Source organism: Rhagoletis zephyria, unplaced genomic scaffold, assembly GCF_001687245.7.
Source record: "Rhagoletis zephyria isolate East Lansing unplaced genomic scaffold, Rhagoletis_zephyria_1.1 Rzeph_scaffold_00086, whole genome shotgun sequence".
Taxonomy (NCBI): Eukaryota; Metazoa; Arthropoda; class Insecta; order Diptera; family Tephritidae; genus Rhagoletis; species Rhagoletis zephyria.
Window position 1 is genome coordinate 188,547 of NW_016157170.1, and position 17,141 is coordinate 205,687.

The 17,141-nt window shown below is 37.5% G+C and overlaps 1 protein-coding gene across 1 annotated transcript in view; it reads left to right on the forward strand.

Moving 5' to 3' along the window:
• LOC108374215 (uncharacterized) overlaps nt 1-7,570 on the forward strand; it is a 145,982-nt gene extending 138,412 nt beyond the window's left edge. The window contains exon 4 of the mRNA XM_017630196.1: nt 7,298-7,570. Coding sequence (XP_017485685.1) covers nt 7,298-7,419 — 122 coding nt within the window. The 3' untranslated portion in view covers nt 7,420-7,570. The remainder of the gene's footprint in view (nt 1-7,297) is intronic.
• The last annotated feature ends 9,571 nt before the right edge of the window (nt 7,571-17,141 follow it).

Here is a 17,141-nt window from a genome sequence, read left to right on the forward strand (position 1 = left end):
CGCTAATATGCATCTATCGGAGCAGTTTCCTTATAAATGTTAAAAATAATGCCTCTGATACGCATTTTGGAGTACGTATCTTAAATATGCACTTAAGCATAGAGGTAGAAAAGCAAAATATACTGTATATACATACATATCGACGTTTAAAGTACAAAACCGCGTATCGTCATTCTGCAAAACCGCGTAACACTCTTGGCTGAATCCTTATCCATTCGTCCTGAAATATACTAGCCAGAAATGCGTTTGCTTCATATATATATGAACCATTTTGAAATATGAGTGTTTTTATTTTCTAAAAGTAATTTATGCAACCTCACATACGCGGGTTTGCATTATCTTGATACGCGGTTTTTCATTTTGTTGATACGCGGTTTTGTACTTTAAACGACGATATATCTATATATAAATACGCCACAAGGGCGTGGCACCGCCCATATAAACTGAAATTCTCATATCGCTTATCTCGGGAACCGCTTATACTGACGTCCTGTAATTTTACACAGCAACATATGTTGTCAATACCGTATCTAGGGCGAAGAGTGGTACATTTTGGAGAAGGGGGCCTGGCACCGCCCATATAAACTGAATTCTCATATCGCTTATCTCTGGAACCGCTTATACTGACGTCTGTAATTTTACACAGCAACATATGTTGTCAATACCGTATTTACGGCGAAGAGTGGTACATTTTGGAGAAGGGGGCGTGGCACCGCCCATACAAACTGAAATTCTCATATCGCTTATCTCTGGAACCACTTATGCTAACGTCCTGAAATTTTACACAGAAACATATCGTCCCGTTTCTGCCTTAACCACGTATCTACAATTTTTGGGAAAACTAATATTACCACTTACAACTGCTGTTTAAGCGACACACTATTTTAAAATAGAACAAAGACTTAATGAGGGTGCTCACTTCTGTTAGTGGAACTAGAAATATTAAGTAAAAAATGCGTTTATTGGATCCTAGGGGAGGAAATTAAGCATTTTCTCTTACACTCTAAAATACCTCTATTGCAGATACGAGGTTGAGGCAGAAACAGGACGATATGTATGTTGTTAATACCATACATACGGCGAAAAGTGATAGCTTTTGGAAAAGGGGGCGTGGCACCTCCCATACAAACTGCAATTCTCATATCGCTTATCTCTGGAACCGCTTATCCTGACGACATGAAATTTGACACAAAAACATATGTTGTAAATACCGTGCTTACGACGAAAACTGGTAGATTTTAGAAAAGGGGGCGTGGCGCCGCCCGTACAAACTGAAATTCTCATATCGTTTATCTCTGGAACCGCTTATACTGACGTCCTGAAATTTTACACAGCAACATATGTTGTCAATACCGTACTTACGGCGAAGAGTGGTACATTTTGGAGAAGGGGGCGTGGCACTGCCCATATAAACTGAAATTCTCATATCGCTTATCTCTGGAACCATTGATGCTAACGTCATGAAATTTTACACAGCATGATATGTTATCAATACCGTGCAAAGCTGGTAGATTTTAGAAAAGGGGGCGTGGCATCGCCCATACAAACTGCAATTCTCATATTGCTTATCTCTGGAACCGCTTATGCTAACGTCCTAAAATTTGACACAGCTATTTATGATATCAATAACGTACTTATGGCGAAAAGTGTTATATAATGGGAAAGGGGCACGGCACCGCCCATACAAACTGAAATTCTCATATCGCTTATCTCTGGAACCGCTTATGCTAACGTCCTAAAATTTGACACAGCTATTTATGATATCAATAACGTACTTATGGCGAAAAGTGTTATATAATGGGAAAGGGGCACGGCACCGCCCATACAAACTGAAATTCTCATATCGCTTATCTCTGGAACCGCTTATGCTGACGTCCCAAAAATTGACACAGCAACATATATTGCCAATACCGTACTTACGGCGAAGAGTGGCAGATTTTGAAAAGGAGGGCGTGGTACCGCCCATTTAAACTGAAATTCTCTTATCGACCATCTCTGTAACCACCTATGCTAACGTCCTCGAATTTGACATAGCAACATATGTTGTCAATACCGTACTTATGGACTTATTTACAGTCTGATTTATTTGACGTATTAGTCAGTGATGAACATCTCATCTATACATACAAATACATATGCATATTTTTTATAAATTAAAATCGAGGTTCCTTTTTCGGTCTATTTTCAAAAGCTACTGAGGAGGAGATTTGGTAGAATTAGCATTAACCAATCCGGTATTAACGTTCATAATTCGATTTTAAGTTTTCCAGTAAATTCGCTATAAATTATGCTGTGGGGCTGCAAAATAGTAATTCGCATAAACTATTTAGTATTGGTTATAGGTAAAATTCAAAAGTGTATGAAAAAAGATGTCGAATTTCGACAACTGGGCGATACTAGTATTTACAAATAGGTAAAAGTTTCAATAGTTTTGGAAGGCACCACGCCCCTTTTTCAATAGCCCCCACTTTTCTCCATGAGTATGAGATTGATTTCAAATATTTCCGTACCAAGTTTTAGGGGTCTACCACAAATACTTCCAGAGATATGCGGTATGAAAAATTAGATTTCTGTGGGATGTGGCACGCTTCCTTGATATATCGAAGTTATTATCAGCCTATAACCATCCTTGGAAAGTCTGCAGTAGGTGGGTCTCTTCTTCTTCTTCTTTATTAGCCGCGTTCAATACAGCATTCCAGTCATTTCTCTTCTATGCCAACTGACGCCAATTGGAAATGCCAAGTGAAGCAAAGTCCTTCTCCACCCGATCTTTCCAACACAGAGGAGGCCTACCTCATCCTCTGTTACCAGGACTTGCATATTATCTGAAGAATTGGAAATGAGAAAGCTGTGTCCAAGATGGGTGCCGCATTTTCCCACACTCGGTCAAAAACAGTGTCGTGAAGAGGTTTCAATTGAGTGTTTAGCGAATTAATGAATTGATGTTTGAATTGCTACCTCATGCACCCTGTTCGTCAGATTCAGCCCCTCGGACTATTTTCTGTTCCCCAACTTCAAAAAATGGCTCCGTGGTCAAAGATTTTCTAACGATGAAGAAATGATATCGGCAGTTTATGTCTATTTTGAGGAGCAATACAGTTCTTATTATAAAAGGCGTATCGAACTTATTGAGCATCGCTGGGAAAAGTGTATAGAGCTGAAAGGAGATTATGTTGAAAAATAAATATATTTTTTCCCAAAATTTTTGTGTTAGGTTAGGTCGGTTACTACTGGGACCAACCCCGTAGTTTGGGGTACATATTTTTAGGCTTCGTTTTCTGCATGAACATTCGCAGTCTGGTTTTAATACTACTGGTACATATCAAACGGCGTGTGTTTTTTTATAAAGGGCCGACCTAATAATGATAAAAAAAGGCCCAGTATTCGTAACAAACTGTGAGGTGGAACAACCTTTTTTCATGCGTACTATGTATTCAGGGACTACGGTCAAGGTCCAATATAAATAATAGAAACTCTCATCAAGAAATACGATCGTTTATACTTTATTATTACTAGACTGCGGATGTTTATGCAGAAAACAAAGCTAAAAAATATGTACCCCATAACTATAACCAAAATGTATACAAATTCATTTATTTTGTTTATAGTTAAGTGGTACATATTTCTAGGCTTCGTTTTGTGCATAAAAATCTGCAGTCTAATTATCACCAATGTAATATGTAAAATTTATGAAACTTCATGAAATGCCTGTATCCGCCAAAAAATTTTTTTATGGAGCTATTTTCTATTTTTTATCATGTTACAGTTAAGAATCGTATTACATATGTACATATCTGTATGCACCAGGGTTGCGTGATTTTGATTTAGTCAAATCACAAATCCATAAATCAAATTTATTTCTGAAATAAGAAATCCAAGTCATTTTTGATTTGAATCGCCCTCCAAATCAGAAATAAAATTGATTTGTGATTTGAATCGCCCTTCAAATCAGAAATCAAATATATTTGTGATTTGATTTGTAGAGCGAATCGTTTGATTTGTGAGTTTTCAACTAAATAATATTTTTTTAGGCAACGCAACTACTTCGGAATATTTGGGACTAGGTCTGAATTTTTAGGACTATCTCGATATTTTCGGGTGTTTTTCGATTATATCGGGATTTTCGATAATTCTTCGGGATTTTGTGGACTATTTCGGGTTTTTCGAGACAACTTCGGTATGCTCGGGGTTATCGGGCCCATATTTGGACTACTTGGGGTTTTGCGAGACTTCTTCGGGATTTTCTCTCGGCGGATCTCAGGATCTTTGGACTATTTCGGGATTTTCGAGAATTCTTCGGGATTTTCTAGACTATTTCGGGGTTTTCAAGACAATTTTGGTACTCTTGGGGTTCTCGGACCATATCGGGATCTGCGGTATTACTTCGGGATTTTTGGGACCATTCGGATTTTGTGGTACTATTTCGGTATTTTCAATACTACTGATTACCTCGAGATTTTCGCCGTTTTCGGGTCTATATCGGGATTTTTGGTCTACTTAGGGATTTTCGAGACCTCTTGGGGATTTTTTGGACTATTTCGGGGTTTTCCAGACTACCTCGAAATTTTCGGGGTTTCCGGGTCTATATTGAAATTCCCAAAATAGTTCCAAAAATACCGTCACAGTCCCGAGAATCCCGTAAATCTCGAAGTAGTCTCGGAAAACCCGAAATAGTCCTAAAAATCTCGAAGAGGTCGCGAAAATCCGGAAGTAGTCCACAAATCCCGATATAGTCCCGAGAACTCGAACTGAAATCTCGAATTTATTACGAAAAACTCGAAAATTAGTCCCAAAAATCCCAAAATAGTTTAAACATTTCTAAGTAGCCTCGAAGATCTCGATATGGTCCCAAAAACCAGACAATCTCGAAAAACCCGAGAACCCCCGAGAAAAAATCCCGAAGAAGTCTCGCAAAACTCGGAATAGTCCAAAAATCCCAATATAGTGCCGATAAACCCGAAAATCTCGAATCAGTCTCGAAAAACCCGAAATATGTAGTACCAAAAAATTCGAATTGGTCTCGATAACCCAAAATAATGCCGAAAAGTCTCGAAAATCCCGAAATAGTACCAAAAAATCCGAATTGGTCTCGAAATCCCGAAATAATCCCGAAAAGTCTCGAATCCAAATACCTCGAAGTAGTCCCGAAGATCCCGATACAGTCTCAAGAAGCCCGAAAATCTAGAAATAGTCTCGAAAAACTGGAAATAGTCCCGAAACCTTGGAATTGGTCCCAAAATTCCCGAGATGTCCCCAAGATCCCAGTATGGTCCCGATAACCCGAAAATCTCGAAGTAGTCTCGACTAATACGAAATAGTTCCAGAAATGTCGATATATTCCCGAGAACCCCGGAAAATCATGAAGTTGTCCCAAAAATTTCGTTATAGTCCCAAAAACACCGAAAATCTCGGAAGTAGTCTCGAAAAACCCGAAATAATTCCGAAAAGTCTCGAAAATCGCGAAATAGTCCAAATAGCCCGAAGTAGTCCCGAAGATCCCGATACAGTCCCAAGAACCCCGAAAATCCCGAAGTAGTCTCGCAAAACTCAAAATCCCGAAGATCCCAATATGGTCCCGATTAACCCAAAAATCTCGAAGTAGTCTCGAAGAATCCGAAATAGTCCCGAAAATCCCGCTGTATTCCCAAGAACCCCGAAAATTTCGAAGTATTCCCAAAAATCCTCAAAATTTCGAAGAAGTCAAAAAAATTCCGAAAAAGTTTAAAAATCTTGAAAGTCTTGTCGCAAATCAAATGATTCTCTCTACGAATCAAATCACATATAAATTTGGTTTCTGAATTGGAGGGCGATTCATTCTGATTTGGTTGACGAATCAAATTACAAATATAATTTATCTCTTATTTGGTTGGTCAAGCAAACCACAAATAAAACTTAGCAAACCAAATCACAAATCAAATACATTTGTTAATTAAAAGCGCATTTTAAATCGAAAAAGACCAAAAAATTCAATGACCTACTTTCTCTACTTCTCCCTAGGGAAGCTTCTTAAAAATAACTCTATATAAAATTATGGCGAATACTACAACAAGAGCTCCAGAAATTTGAATTCCAAACTTTATACAAATTTTCATAAAAAGTGTTCACTCCTTAATTACTCATTTCAGAAAAAAATTTAGTATGTATGCAATTTTGTAGAAAAAGTTTTCTTAAGGGTATATTTATAATGTGGTCACCGAAAACAAAAAAATAAAAATAAAAAACTTCCGAATTGCAAAAAAATATGTCTACGTAAGCCCCATTCCATAATACACTTCCAAAAATAGGGGCAAATTTTTTACAATTTTCTTAAATAGGGCTAATGTTGAGGTTTCACTAGGCATTAAATGAAAAAAAATTTATGACTATGCTCTAGGGATGTACGATTAATCGGTTAATCAAGTTTATAATTAATCATAATCCTCTTTAACTAAATGATCTGGTTAATCAGATTCTGATTAATCAGATCCTGAGTAACTAATGTTTACCAAAAAAAAAAATTTATTGAAATCTGAACAATTTTGTTGATGTCTTTTTTATGTTTTTTTGTATGTACAAATATTTTTCTTATTAATAAAAATAAAATGCCAAACAAGTACTTACAGACGTAAATATATGCATATGTATGTAGATCATTAAAATGAAAAATACGTACATATGTACATAAGTATAAATTCTTTTCTATTTTTGTATACATACATATGTATATATGTTTTTAAGAAACAAATTTTAAAATTTAACAGCAATTACTCAGATTTCTGGCTAATCACGTTATGATTAATCAGTTTGCTGATTAATCAAATTAATTAGATTCTGATTAATCAATATGTAATTAATCGGAAAAATCGCTTTCGATTAATCATCTTGTTCGATTAAATGATTTCGCACATCCCTACTAAGCTCGGCATTGAACATATTGTTGCCCTCATACAGAAAAAAATAATCTCACACTTTTTTCAAATAACTCTAGATATTGAAACCGTTATGAACAGTGTATGTATGTTTTAAAATTACTTACAATATAAGTTTGCTCAGATCGCTGTGTTTTGATTTTTTGTAAAAATTAATCATTTCGATTCGAATCGGTTCGAAAATCGATTTTTTTTCGATCTGGAATTTCTATTCAGTATGCATATTCGCTTCTAAAGCGGAGTCTGCACAAAATTTTAGCAAGAAATTTTTAAATAATATGAATCATGATATACTTAGTAATTCTTCATCATCTCGAATATGTCGCGCTTTGAATCGTGACAGCCTTATATTAAAAATATGTAAATATTTTGAATTTTTGGTTTTGCAGTGACAGAAGCGGAACGCTTGAAAATGGGTATGCAAAAAAATGGGACCATACCATTTTTACCTCAACCTGAAGAAAATGAGCAAACTAGCACCTCACATTGGCCTAAATGCAGCGTAAGCTAATCTTTGTTCCCGTTGGAAAAAAATATGTTAGTTAATATGCAATTTTTAAAACCAGGATTATTATTCTTCCAATATGTATGTGATCTTTCATTGTAAACCGAATAAAAATTATAACCAGACAATTGAGAGCAAGCCAGGAGTAAATCCTGACATAATTTTACCTTTGTCGGGCACTTGTACCTTATTCTTTTGTATATAATTTTTATTGGTACAATTTATTGTTCTTTGATTTTTATAGTTGTTCAACAATTTATACAAGGTGGTGTTTCTAGAATTCGCCGCGTTCCTTCTGAATGTCAAAATGAAGTGTTTGTTGTATTTTTGAGGTACTTCTTTCCGTTATTGTGCGTATAATTTGTTGTTGTAATATTTGTTTTTGCTCAACCGATACCACCTTGTATAAATTCGCCTTGGTTGTTCAAAGAGAAAATTTTTTATTACTTTTTAATAAATAAATATTTAACATACTCAATTGGAATTTTTCTATATATTAATTAAAATAATGGCCTTATTCATAAGAAATGAAGTAGTTTTAAAAAGCATTATAAATTTACGTTTTCATTTATAAACCTTTTGTAATGCTACTTTATTTTTATTCTCGATCCTGCTTTTTGTATCCAATCGAAATTGTATATTTTCGAGTCTATACATTGCTGTAGCAGTAGAAACACCTGAAAAAACGATATAGCGTCGATTTCAATCGAGATAGAGGTCTGTTATCTTTGATCAGTATCGTCGATTATCAACTTCGACCAATGTATACATATTTTGTCATCGAAAACTTCTTCTTCTTTATTGGCGCTGTAACCGCCTAAGCTATTTTGGACGAGTCCAAAACAGCACGCCAGTCATTTTTCTTCTGTGCTAACTGACGCCAATTGGAAATGCCAAGTGAAGCCAAGTCCTTCTCCACCTAGTCCTTCCAACGCAGAGGAGGCCTTCCTCTTCCTCTGTTAACAGAATCGCGACCCGCGTTGAATATTTTCAGAGCAGGAGCGTTTCTGTCCATTCGAACGGAATGGCCAAGCCAGCGGAGCCGCTGATTTTTAATTCGCCGTACTATGTCTATATCGTGGTAAAGCTCATACAGCTCATCGTTAAATCGCGATATTCGCCATCACCAACGCGTAAAGGTCCGTAAATCTTTCGCAGAATCTTTCTCTCGAAAACTCCAAGAGCCGCCTCATCACATGCTTTCATTGTCCATGCCTCCGCGCCATACACCAGCACAGGCATGATGAGTGACTTATAAAGTGTGATCTTTGTACGACGAGAGAGGACTTTACTTCTCAATTGCCTACTCAGCCCAAAGTAGCGCTTGTTGGTAAGAGTGATTCTCCGTTGGATTTCAAGGCTGACATTATTATTGGTGTTAATGCTGGTTCCCAAATAAACGAAGTCGTCTACTTTTTCAAACTTGTAACTGTCAACAGTGACGTGGGTGCCAAGACGCGTATGCTCTGACTGTTTGTGTGCTGACAGGAGATACTTCGTTTTGTCCTCGTTCACCACCAGACCCATTCGCTTTGCTTCTCTATCCAATCCCGAGAAGGTAGAACAGACGTAGCCTTTTTTACCGATAATATCAATGACGTCGGCATACGGCGCCAGCAATTGTACGCTCTTATAAAGTATTGTGCCTGAGCGGTTCAGTTCTGCGGCTCTTATTATCTTCTCCAACATAAGATTAAAGAAATCACACGAAAGGGAGTCCCCTTGTCTGAAACCTCGTTTGGTATCAAACGGCTCGGAGAGGTCCTTCCCTATTCTGACGGAGCTGGTGGTATTGCTCAACGTCATTTTACACAGCCGTATTAGTTTCGCGGGGATACCAAATTCAGACATCGCGGCATAAAGGCAACTTCTCTTCGTGCTGTCGAAAGCGGCTTTGAAATCGACAAATAGATGGTGTGTGTCGATCCTATTCTCGCGGGTCTTTTCCAAGATTTGGCGTATTGTGAATACCTGATCTATGGTGGATTTGCCTGGCCTAAAGCCACACTGATAAGGTCCAATCAGCTCGTTGACGGTGGGCTTCAGTCTTTCGCACAATACGCTCGATAAGACCTTGTAACCTATGCTTAGAAGGCTAATTCCGCGGTAGTTGGCGCGTATGGCGGGGTCGCCTTTCTTGTGGATTGGGCAGAGCACACTTAAATTCCAGTCGTCGGGCATGCGTTCATCTGACCATATTCTGCATACGAGCTGATGCATGCACCTCATCAGCTCCTCGCCGCCGTACTTGAATAGCTCGGCTGGCAGGCCGTCAGCTCCAGCAGCTTTGTTGTTTTTCAGCCGCGTAATCGCTATTCGTACCTCGTCATAGTCAGGCGGTGGGACAGCTACTCCATCATAATCGACTGGGGACTCGGGTTCGTCTTCCTCACTACTTTCAGCGCTGCTACCATTCAGTAGGTTATAAAAGTGTTCCCTCCACAATTTAAGTATATTCTGGACATCGGTCACTAGGTCGCCATTGTTGTTCTTACAGGAGTTCGCCACGGTCTTGAAACCTTCCGTAAGTCGTCTAACCCTCTGGTAGAATTTTCAGGCGTTCTCCCGGTCGCCCAGCATCTCAAGCTCTTCGCACTTACGTATTTCGGCCTCTGTCTTCTTATTGCGGCAAATACGTCTCGCTTCCTTTTTCAGTTCCCTATAACGGTCCCACATGGCTCGCGTTGCCCCGGATCGAAGCGTGGCCCTGTAGGCGGCATCTTTTTTCTCTGCGGCTTCTTGACATTCCTCATCGTACCAGTTGTTCTTTCGGGCTCGCTGAAATCCAACTACTTCTTCGGCGGCGGTACTTAATGATCGGGAAATGTGGTTCCACTGCTCGCGTACGTCGGATTGTTGAAGAGTGCTCTCAGAGAGCAGGTGTGTGAGTCGAGTGGCGAATAAGCTGGCCGCCTGTTGTGATTGCAGCTTTTCGACGTTAAGCTTTCCTTGCATTGTTGGGCGCACATTTTTTGCTGCACAGAGGCGGGTGCGTATCTTGGCTACAACAAGATAGTGGTCCGAGTCGATGTTTGGCCCTCGGAGTGTACGTACGTCCAAAACGCTTGAAGCATGCCTTCCGTCTATCACAACATGATCGATTTGGTTTCTCGTTTTTCGATCTGGAGACAGCCATGTAGCTTGGTGGATGTTCTTATTCTGGAACCTAGTACAGTACGATACCATATTTCGGGCCCCGGCGAAGTCGATCAGCCTCAGTCCGTTATCGGACGTTTCGTCGTGGAGGCTGAATTTTCCGACAGTGGCGCCAAAGATCCCTTCCTTGCCCACCTTGGCATTAAAATCGCCAAGCACGATTTTGACATCGTGTCGGGGGCAGCGCTCATATGTACGTTCCAAGCGCTCATAGAAGAGATCCTTGGACGCCTCATCCTTCTCTTCCGTCGGGGCATGGGCGCAGATGAGCGAGATGTTGAAGAATCTAGCTTTGATGCGGATTGTGGCTAGACGTTCGTCCACCGGGGTGAACGCCAGTACTCGGCGACGGAGTCTCTCTCCTACCACGAATCCAACACCGAATTTGCGCTCCTTTACGTGGCAACTGTAGTAGACGTCGCAAGGCTTCACGCTTACTTTTCCTGGCCCCGTCCATCGCATGATGTCAGCCTTTGTCTCCCCGAGGACATCAACCCAAACCCAGCGCACGCGAAGTTTTACGCCTTCTCACTTTAGCTCGCTCCCAAACGGGTGTTTGGTTGCTACCCAGAGGATACGTGGATATAAATATCCGGACGTTGTGAGCTGCGATTTGAACCGTACGCACAAGAATCGCTTCTGGCCACTCGCAGGTGAATGGCAGTCAAAAGTTTTCCACTTCTGCGCACGGAACCATCCTCTTCTTTGCATCGAACACACCTAAAATAAAAACGAAAAGTTAACTCTAACCATAACCAATTTAAGGACCGTTTTCAACAACTCTGGTTAACACTATTCCCCAGTTAAACATTGATGCCGACGTTACCGACACAGTGTTATATGCATGGATGTCGATAACGATGTTTGAGCGGAGATCAGTGTTTAAAAGTGAGATTGCATCTTTATCAGGCCCGAATCATGGCATCCGTGATCGAATCAAATTCGAATAGAATTTACTTTTTGAGATTACGGCTTTTCGCGTTTTCAATTTAAAATGTATTTGAGAGAAAACAGCTGCCATTTTATTTCATTCGATATGAAAAGAGTTTCATTCGATCATGAATGCCATGATTCGGCACCAGTTTAATCTATGCGTTTTTTGTTGAATGTTTTATTTGCTTAAAATATATAGTTTTGTTGTTTTATAAAAAAAATATAATTTATCTCAAGGCGAATTCATATAAGGTGATAGCAGGAGTACAAAAACAAATAGTACCGGACAGTAAGAATCACAACAACTACACAATTTTTACATAAAGAACCACCGAGGCGAAAATCGAGCTGCTCTCGTAATACCACCATTTATGAATACGCCTTGATTTACGCTATAGATACGAGTAAAAACTATCTAATTAGGGGTTTTTTTAACATTTACCAACTTCTACCATTTTTTGTATGTAAAATCTACATCTTTTAACTTTTTGTAAGTTTGAGCACTGACTTCGACGTTAGCAACATTTTCACAATCATGAAATACAGCATTATATTGGCGCTTATTTTTAAATAATTGGCGACGGCAGTTGTACATCACAATCAAATAGACAAGGAACACAACAATTATTTACTTTTGTTTTCATGATATATCTTCAGATTGGTGAGCTGATATTTTTGGAATCAGTATAACTTTTACTGCTGATTTATATTTTTAAATTTAAATTGCAACGTACTTTATCATTATACGTTCAGTGGTATTAATTTAATTTAATGGTTATTTAACGTTAAACAAAACTATTTCAACTCAAGTTCGTATCTTAAGTCTTTCCTTGAGTTAATATGAAATAAATAATCCTCAATATATTTTATTAATTCTATAAATATCTAAATTATATAAAATTTTGAATTATTATTTAACGACTTTATTAATTCATTTAAAATAATGTTAACGAATTTATTAAAATCGAAAATCATAAATTTCATTTGCACTGTAGTTTTTAAGGGAAAATTTTCCTTAAATTCATTCTACATTTTGAAAAATAGAAAATGAGATTCTAAAAGTCAAGACCCCAGACCGCGGAGGCTTCTAATTAAAAAGTTATTAACTGTTAAAGTTGCACTATTCACCATAAATATTTCATTGATTACATGCAAGTGTTGGAAATGAACACAGATGTTGGTGCTGCCCGATGATTAAAATAGTAAAAAAAAAGTCGGAGTTTTTTCATTCAAAATTTTCATTTTATATTTAGATACTGTTTTACGTAAAAAAGCGCCGCAGGCTAAGTATTGATTTTAATAAAAATTTGAATTATTTATCGAAGTATTGATTTTTATAAAAAAAGCGGCGCAGGCGAAACTTTTTAATAAAAAATCGCGCGAGAGGTTGTGTCGGAGGAGCATTTTTCAGCATTTGTGCATAAGAAGTAGAATGATTAACAGTCATAGGCTTAGCGATTTCTGTTATGGGATTATGCCTAATAGGAATATTTTTGGGAATTGTTTTCTCTTTCATTGAGATATTAACTGGATAACCTCTATAATTAGCAGTGTAATTTCCACCGCAGTTACTGCACTTTTTGGATTTCGGGTCCATTTTTGGTTTCACACATTCTTTGGAAGTGTGTAAATCCCCGCAGATACAGACGACACAGACACTAGGTAAGGTGTAGAAGCGACGTGTGTGGCCAAATTCCTGGCAGTTATGACATTGAACAGGGCCTCTACGCTTATGGGGTTCTTCTACGGAGATTCTACTGTGTAGAAGATATCGCAATTGGTATATTTGATGCACTTCCCCTTCATTCAGGTTATGAAAGTCAGGTTCTAGCTGTATTTTGAACATCGGTTGAGGGATGTTTTCTTTATTTTTGAAGTTGAAAATATTGCGCACCTTAAAACCTTCTTCCGTAAGACCATTTTCTATATCTTGTGAGTTCAGGCATCGAGTCCAGCCTTTTATGACAACTTCTTGTCCTCGACTAATTTTAAGTTGATAGGTGTAATAAGATTTCTTACACTTATTGGCAATTTTACGAAAAATATTTTCGTTTTGAACCTGAATTTTCACTTCGTGTATATTACCCTTTTTAATACGAACTACATGAAAATTATTTTTCCCTACTAGTTTCAGGAGAGTATCTACCAGAGCATTAGAACTTTTGTTCTCGTAGATAAATAGGTGGAGGCTTGTATTTTATAACTACCTGTTGGTGAGAATCATCATTCGTATCAGCGAGAATACTAAAACGATTATTCTCCGCTGATGTAGATGTACCTGAAGTGGACTTAGTTTTCCATTTTTTTCGGGTGTGCGCTTTCGCTTTATTAATATTTAGTGATCTAACCCAGTCTGAAAAGTAGCATTTTTTGCTTTATTTGCTTCTTTTTTCCTTCAGCAAATCAAACTGGTTCAGAGCTTGCGCTGAGCTAGCCAGAAAAAGGGACGGTACTGGTTCTTCATCTATCCCAACTCAATGCTTTCAACTGTCTGTTTTAACATGGCGATGTCTACGAAGTGACAGTTGTCGCCCTCTGCAGAACTTTTGAACTGGTTCTGAGCTGACTCTGGCTTATATGGTTCTGAGACAGTTCATATAACAACAGTTCCTAGATAGTTCAAAAGGGGTTACTTCCGGGCTAAAACAAATGTGGTTAGTTTTGAGCTAGTTCTAAGAGTAATAGTATAGAGGCTTTTCTTTAAATACTGTAATTAAATAAGCAGGCATACAATTTTGCAAGTAAAAAATACTTAATTTTATGTCTAAAGAGCTATTTGTTTTGCACTAGTTTTTTTTTTTTTTTGAGGCAAACTTAAAATTAGGAACATAAAGTGTCAGTTATTCTTTAATTTTTTTAAAACCGCTATTCTCAAAAATAATATATCGAAGGCTTATATTTAGTACCCTCTATCTGCAATTTTGGTGAAAATGAGTTTTTGATGGTAACGTGAGCTCCAATTAATCGTTCAGCCATGATAATAATGTCAAACTTAAAATATAACTTTAATGGTATTATATTCTCATTTTGAAAATTCCACTATCTGCAATAACATTTTGTAATAAGAGCCAAATCCTCTATCTACACAATGATGGTGGAAAATTTTTTTATTAACATTTTTTATGGAAGGGAAGTTACATCCCAGCTAGCACATTTGCGAGAAAATTTTTGATATCAGACAAGTCGGAACAAAAAGTTGACTATTTAGACAAGTCTTACAGGTTTCGTACATATTTTGGGGAGAAATGTCTGGAGAATTTTATTTATTTCCTTATCCGATATGTCTGATCGAATTATGTCCGATTTCGGGCATACACGTCTGATAATTCTTATTTTCCATGATTATTTGGTCAGACATCTGTTAGATATCCATCAGAATCGTCGGAAATTAAGTCAGAATTTCCCACCTCGTGTCGGTTAGACTTCCTGTACGCTTCTCTGACCGATATCGGCCAAAATCATACAGATTTCTGACTTTTTTGCCGACGAATCTGAGATTTCTGGCAATTTTGCTAGCTGGGATGTGCCTCTGTATTTGTGTATGTAAACTATGTTACCGGTAAAATCCGATCTTAGGTCAAACTAGTTTTTTCCAGGCTAAACTAGTTCTACCTAATACGATATATCTGTCCAACCGAAACCAAATTTGATACAACAAAAAAGTCTTCCATATCATGTCAAACAAAAAGTCATTAAACTCCCTTACTCCATTACTCCAATAGAAAAAACTCATTAGTTTCTAACTACAGACCCATTTCCCTCCTCTCCTGCATGTCTAAAGTATTACGCTGGAAAAATGGTGAGAGGATGTACAATGTTGTTAAGTCTTTCCTTTACAACCGCAAGTTCGCTGTTCGGGTCAATAACTCTTATTCAAAAACTGTTAGTCTCTTTAATGGGGTCCCACAAGGATCACCACTTTCGGTTATTTTATTCAATATAGCCTTTGGGAACGTCAGCTCCATTATATTTTTTCTAAGACTAAGGACTTGCCGCAATAGGTCTTCAGGAGCTAAGATTTCGGTTTTTTCAAATATGCAGAAAACATAAACGTATACATCCAACCCTCTCCGTGTATGACACCCCTATCCACTATAGGGACATATTGAAAATATTGGGAATAATTTTTGAATGATTTTTTTTTCAACGAAAACTCTGAAAAAACGGCTTTTTGGTCTTAAATCCAGATTTTGGGGGTGTTACAAATCCTTTGAAGGGTGTTTCGTGGATAACTCGACCAGATGAACAATCTCTACTAGGTCGCTTCAAAAGTGTATTCAATTTTGTTTTTTTTGTAGCACTGTGTTATTCACTAAAAAAATTTCAAACGGAAATAAACGCGAATTGTTGCAAGCTAAAACATGCTCAAGACGGCTCAAAGTGCATACAAGAATGTGTGGTGACACGTTGGTCTCATAAAAGCACATAAGTACCTATGGTCAATCTCCTGGCCCCGTGAGACCAATGTGTCACCGTATACAAAAATTAAGGGTATTTATCGAATATTGCATATATTTTGATAAAAATCGGATATTCTGAATTGTTGCACAATATTCTATTGTATTATGTGAAAAAAATTTTATGGCCGGAGATGCCCTATTTTTTTGCTTGTATGGTGGCACTCAACGTGTTAAAATACTCAATATTTGTTGAATTTATATAAAATCTGTACACGATAATATTTCTATTGCTCCAAAGAATCTATATCCCGAAAATGAAGGTTATATCTGCAAATCATAAGCTGCTGGAGCACTTTAAAGGCTCAAAATTGACCCCGAAATAGGGCAATATTTACCGTTGTTTCTAGGATAGACACCGAAACGGTTACTAACAGAAATGTATCTGTCGATAGGTTTGGAATTTTGTCTTTGAAATGCCACACTTTTCTTTGAAATCGCTTCATTAGTTCTCGTGCAATAAGCGTTTTCGTGAAGCTCTAAAAATTACAACTACAACATTTCAGCATAGCCTCCATATCGTAAGGTAAGACGTATTCTACTTCAAAAAACTTATATAGCACGCTTTCCTTTTGTTTTCCCTATTACACTTTGCCACTGCACACTTCATTTTGCCTTTTAATGTGTCAATAATTGCTTAAAACCACGCAGAAATATTAACGCACAAATATTAGGGGTATTCGTTTAACCGTGTAAATTTACCAGCCATATAAATTTATACATATACGCGCTGTGTTACATGAACGCACTTCAAAATGTAATGTGTAAATGCCTTTTATTGAACAGCTGTTCAAGCATCAAAATATTAAAATTAAAATGCCGAAAGTTAGCGAAAAAGCAAAATTTATTAAACTTTGGAAAAAATCCTAGTAAATGATCTGTTAATGTTGGAGCTGTTCGGAAAACGTGATGGTAATATTGAAGTGTTCTTTCATTCAATGATAAAATATGTATGTAAATACGCATGATTTCAGATGTTCAACGAAAAAAGGAAGATGAACTTATGGAAGACTTTAGCTTTGCAATGGCAGCTAATGAATATTTTCGATACGGATCTCCATTTGTTCATAATTCTGTTCCAAAATCGCCCAACTTTTTAATAAATGTTTTGCCTCATTTAGATGAAAAAAGATTTAGAGAAATTGTGCGAGTCAGCAAAATAACATTTGATCTTATCCTTGA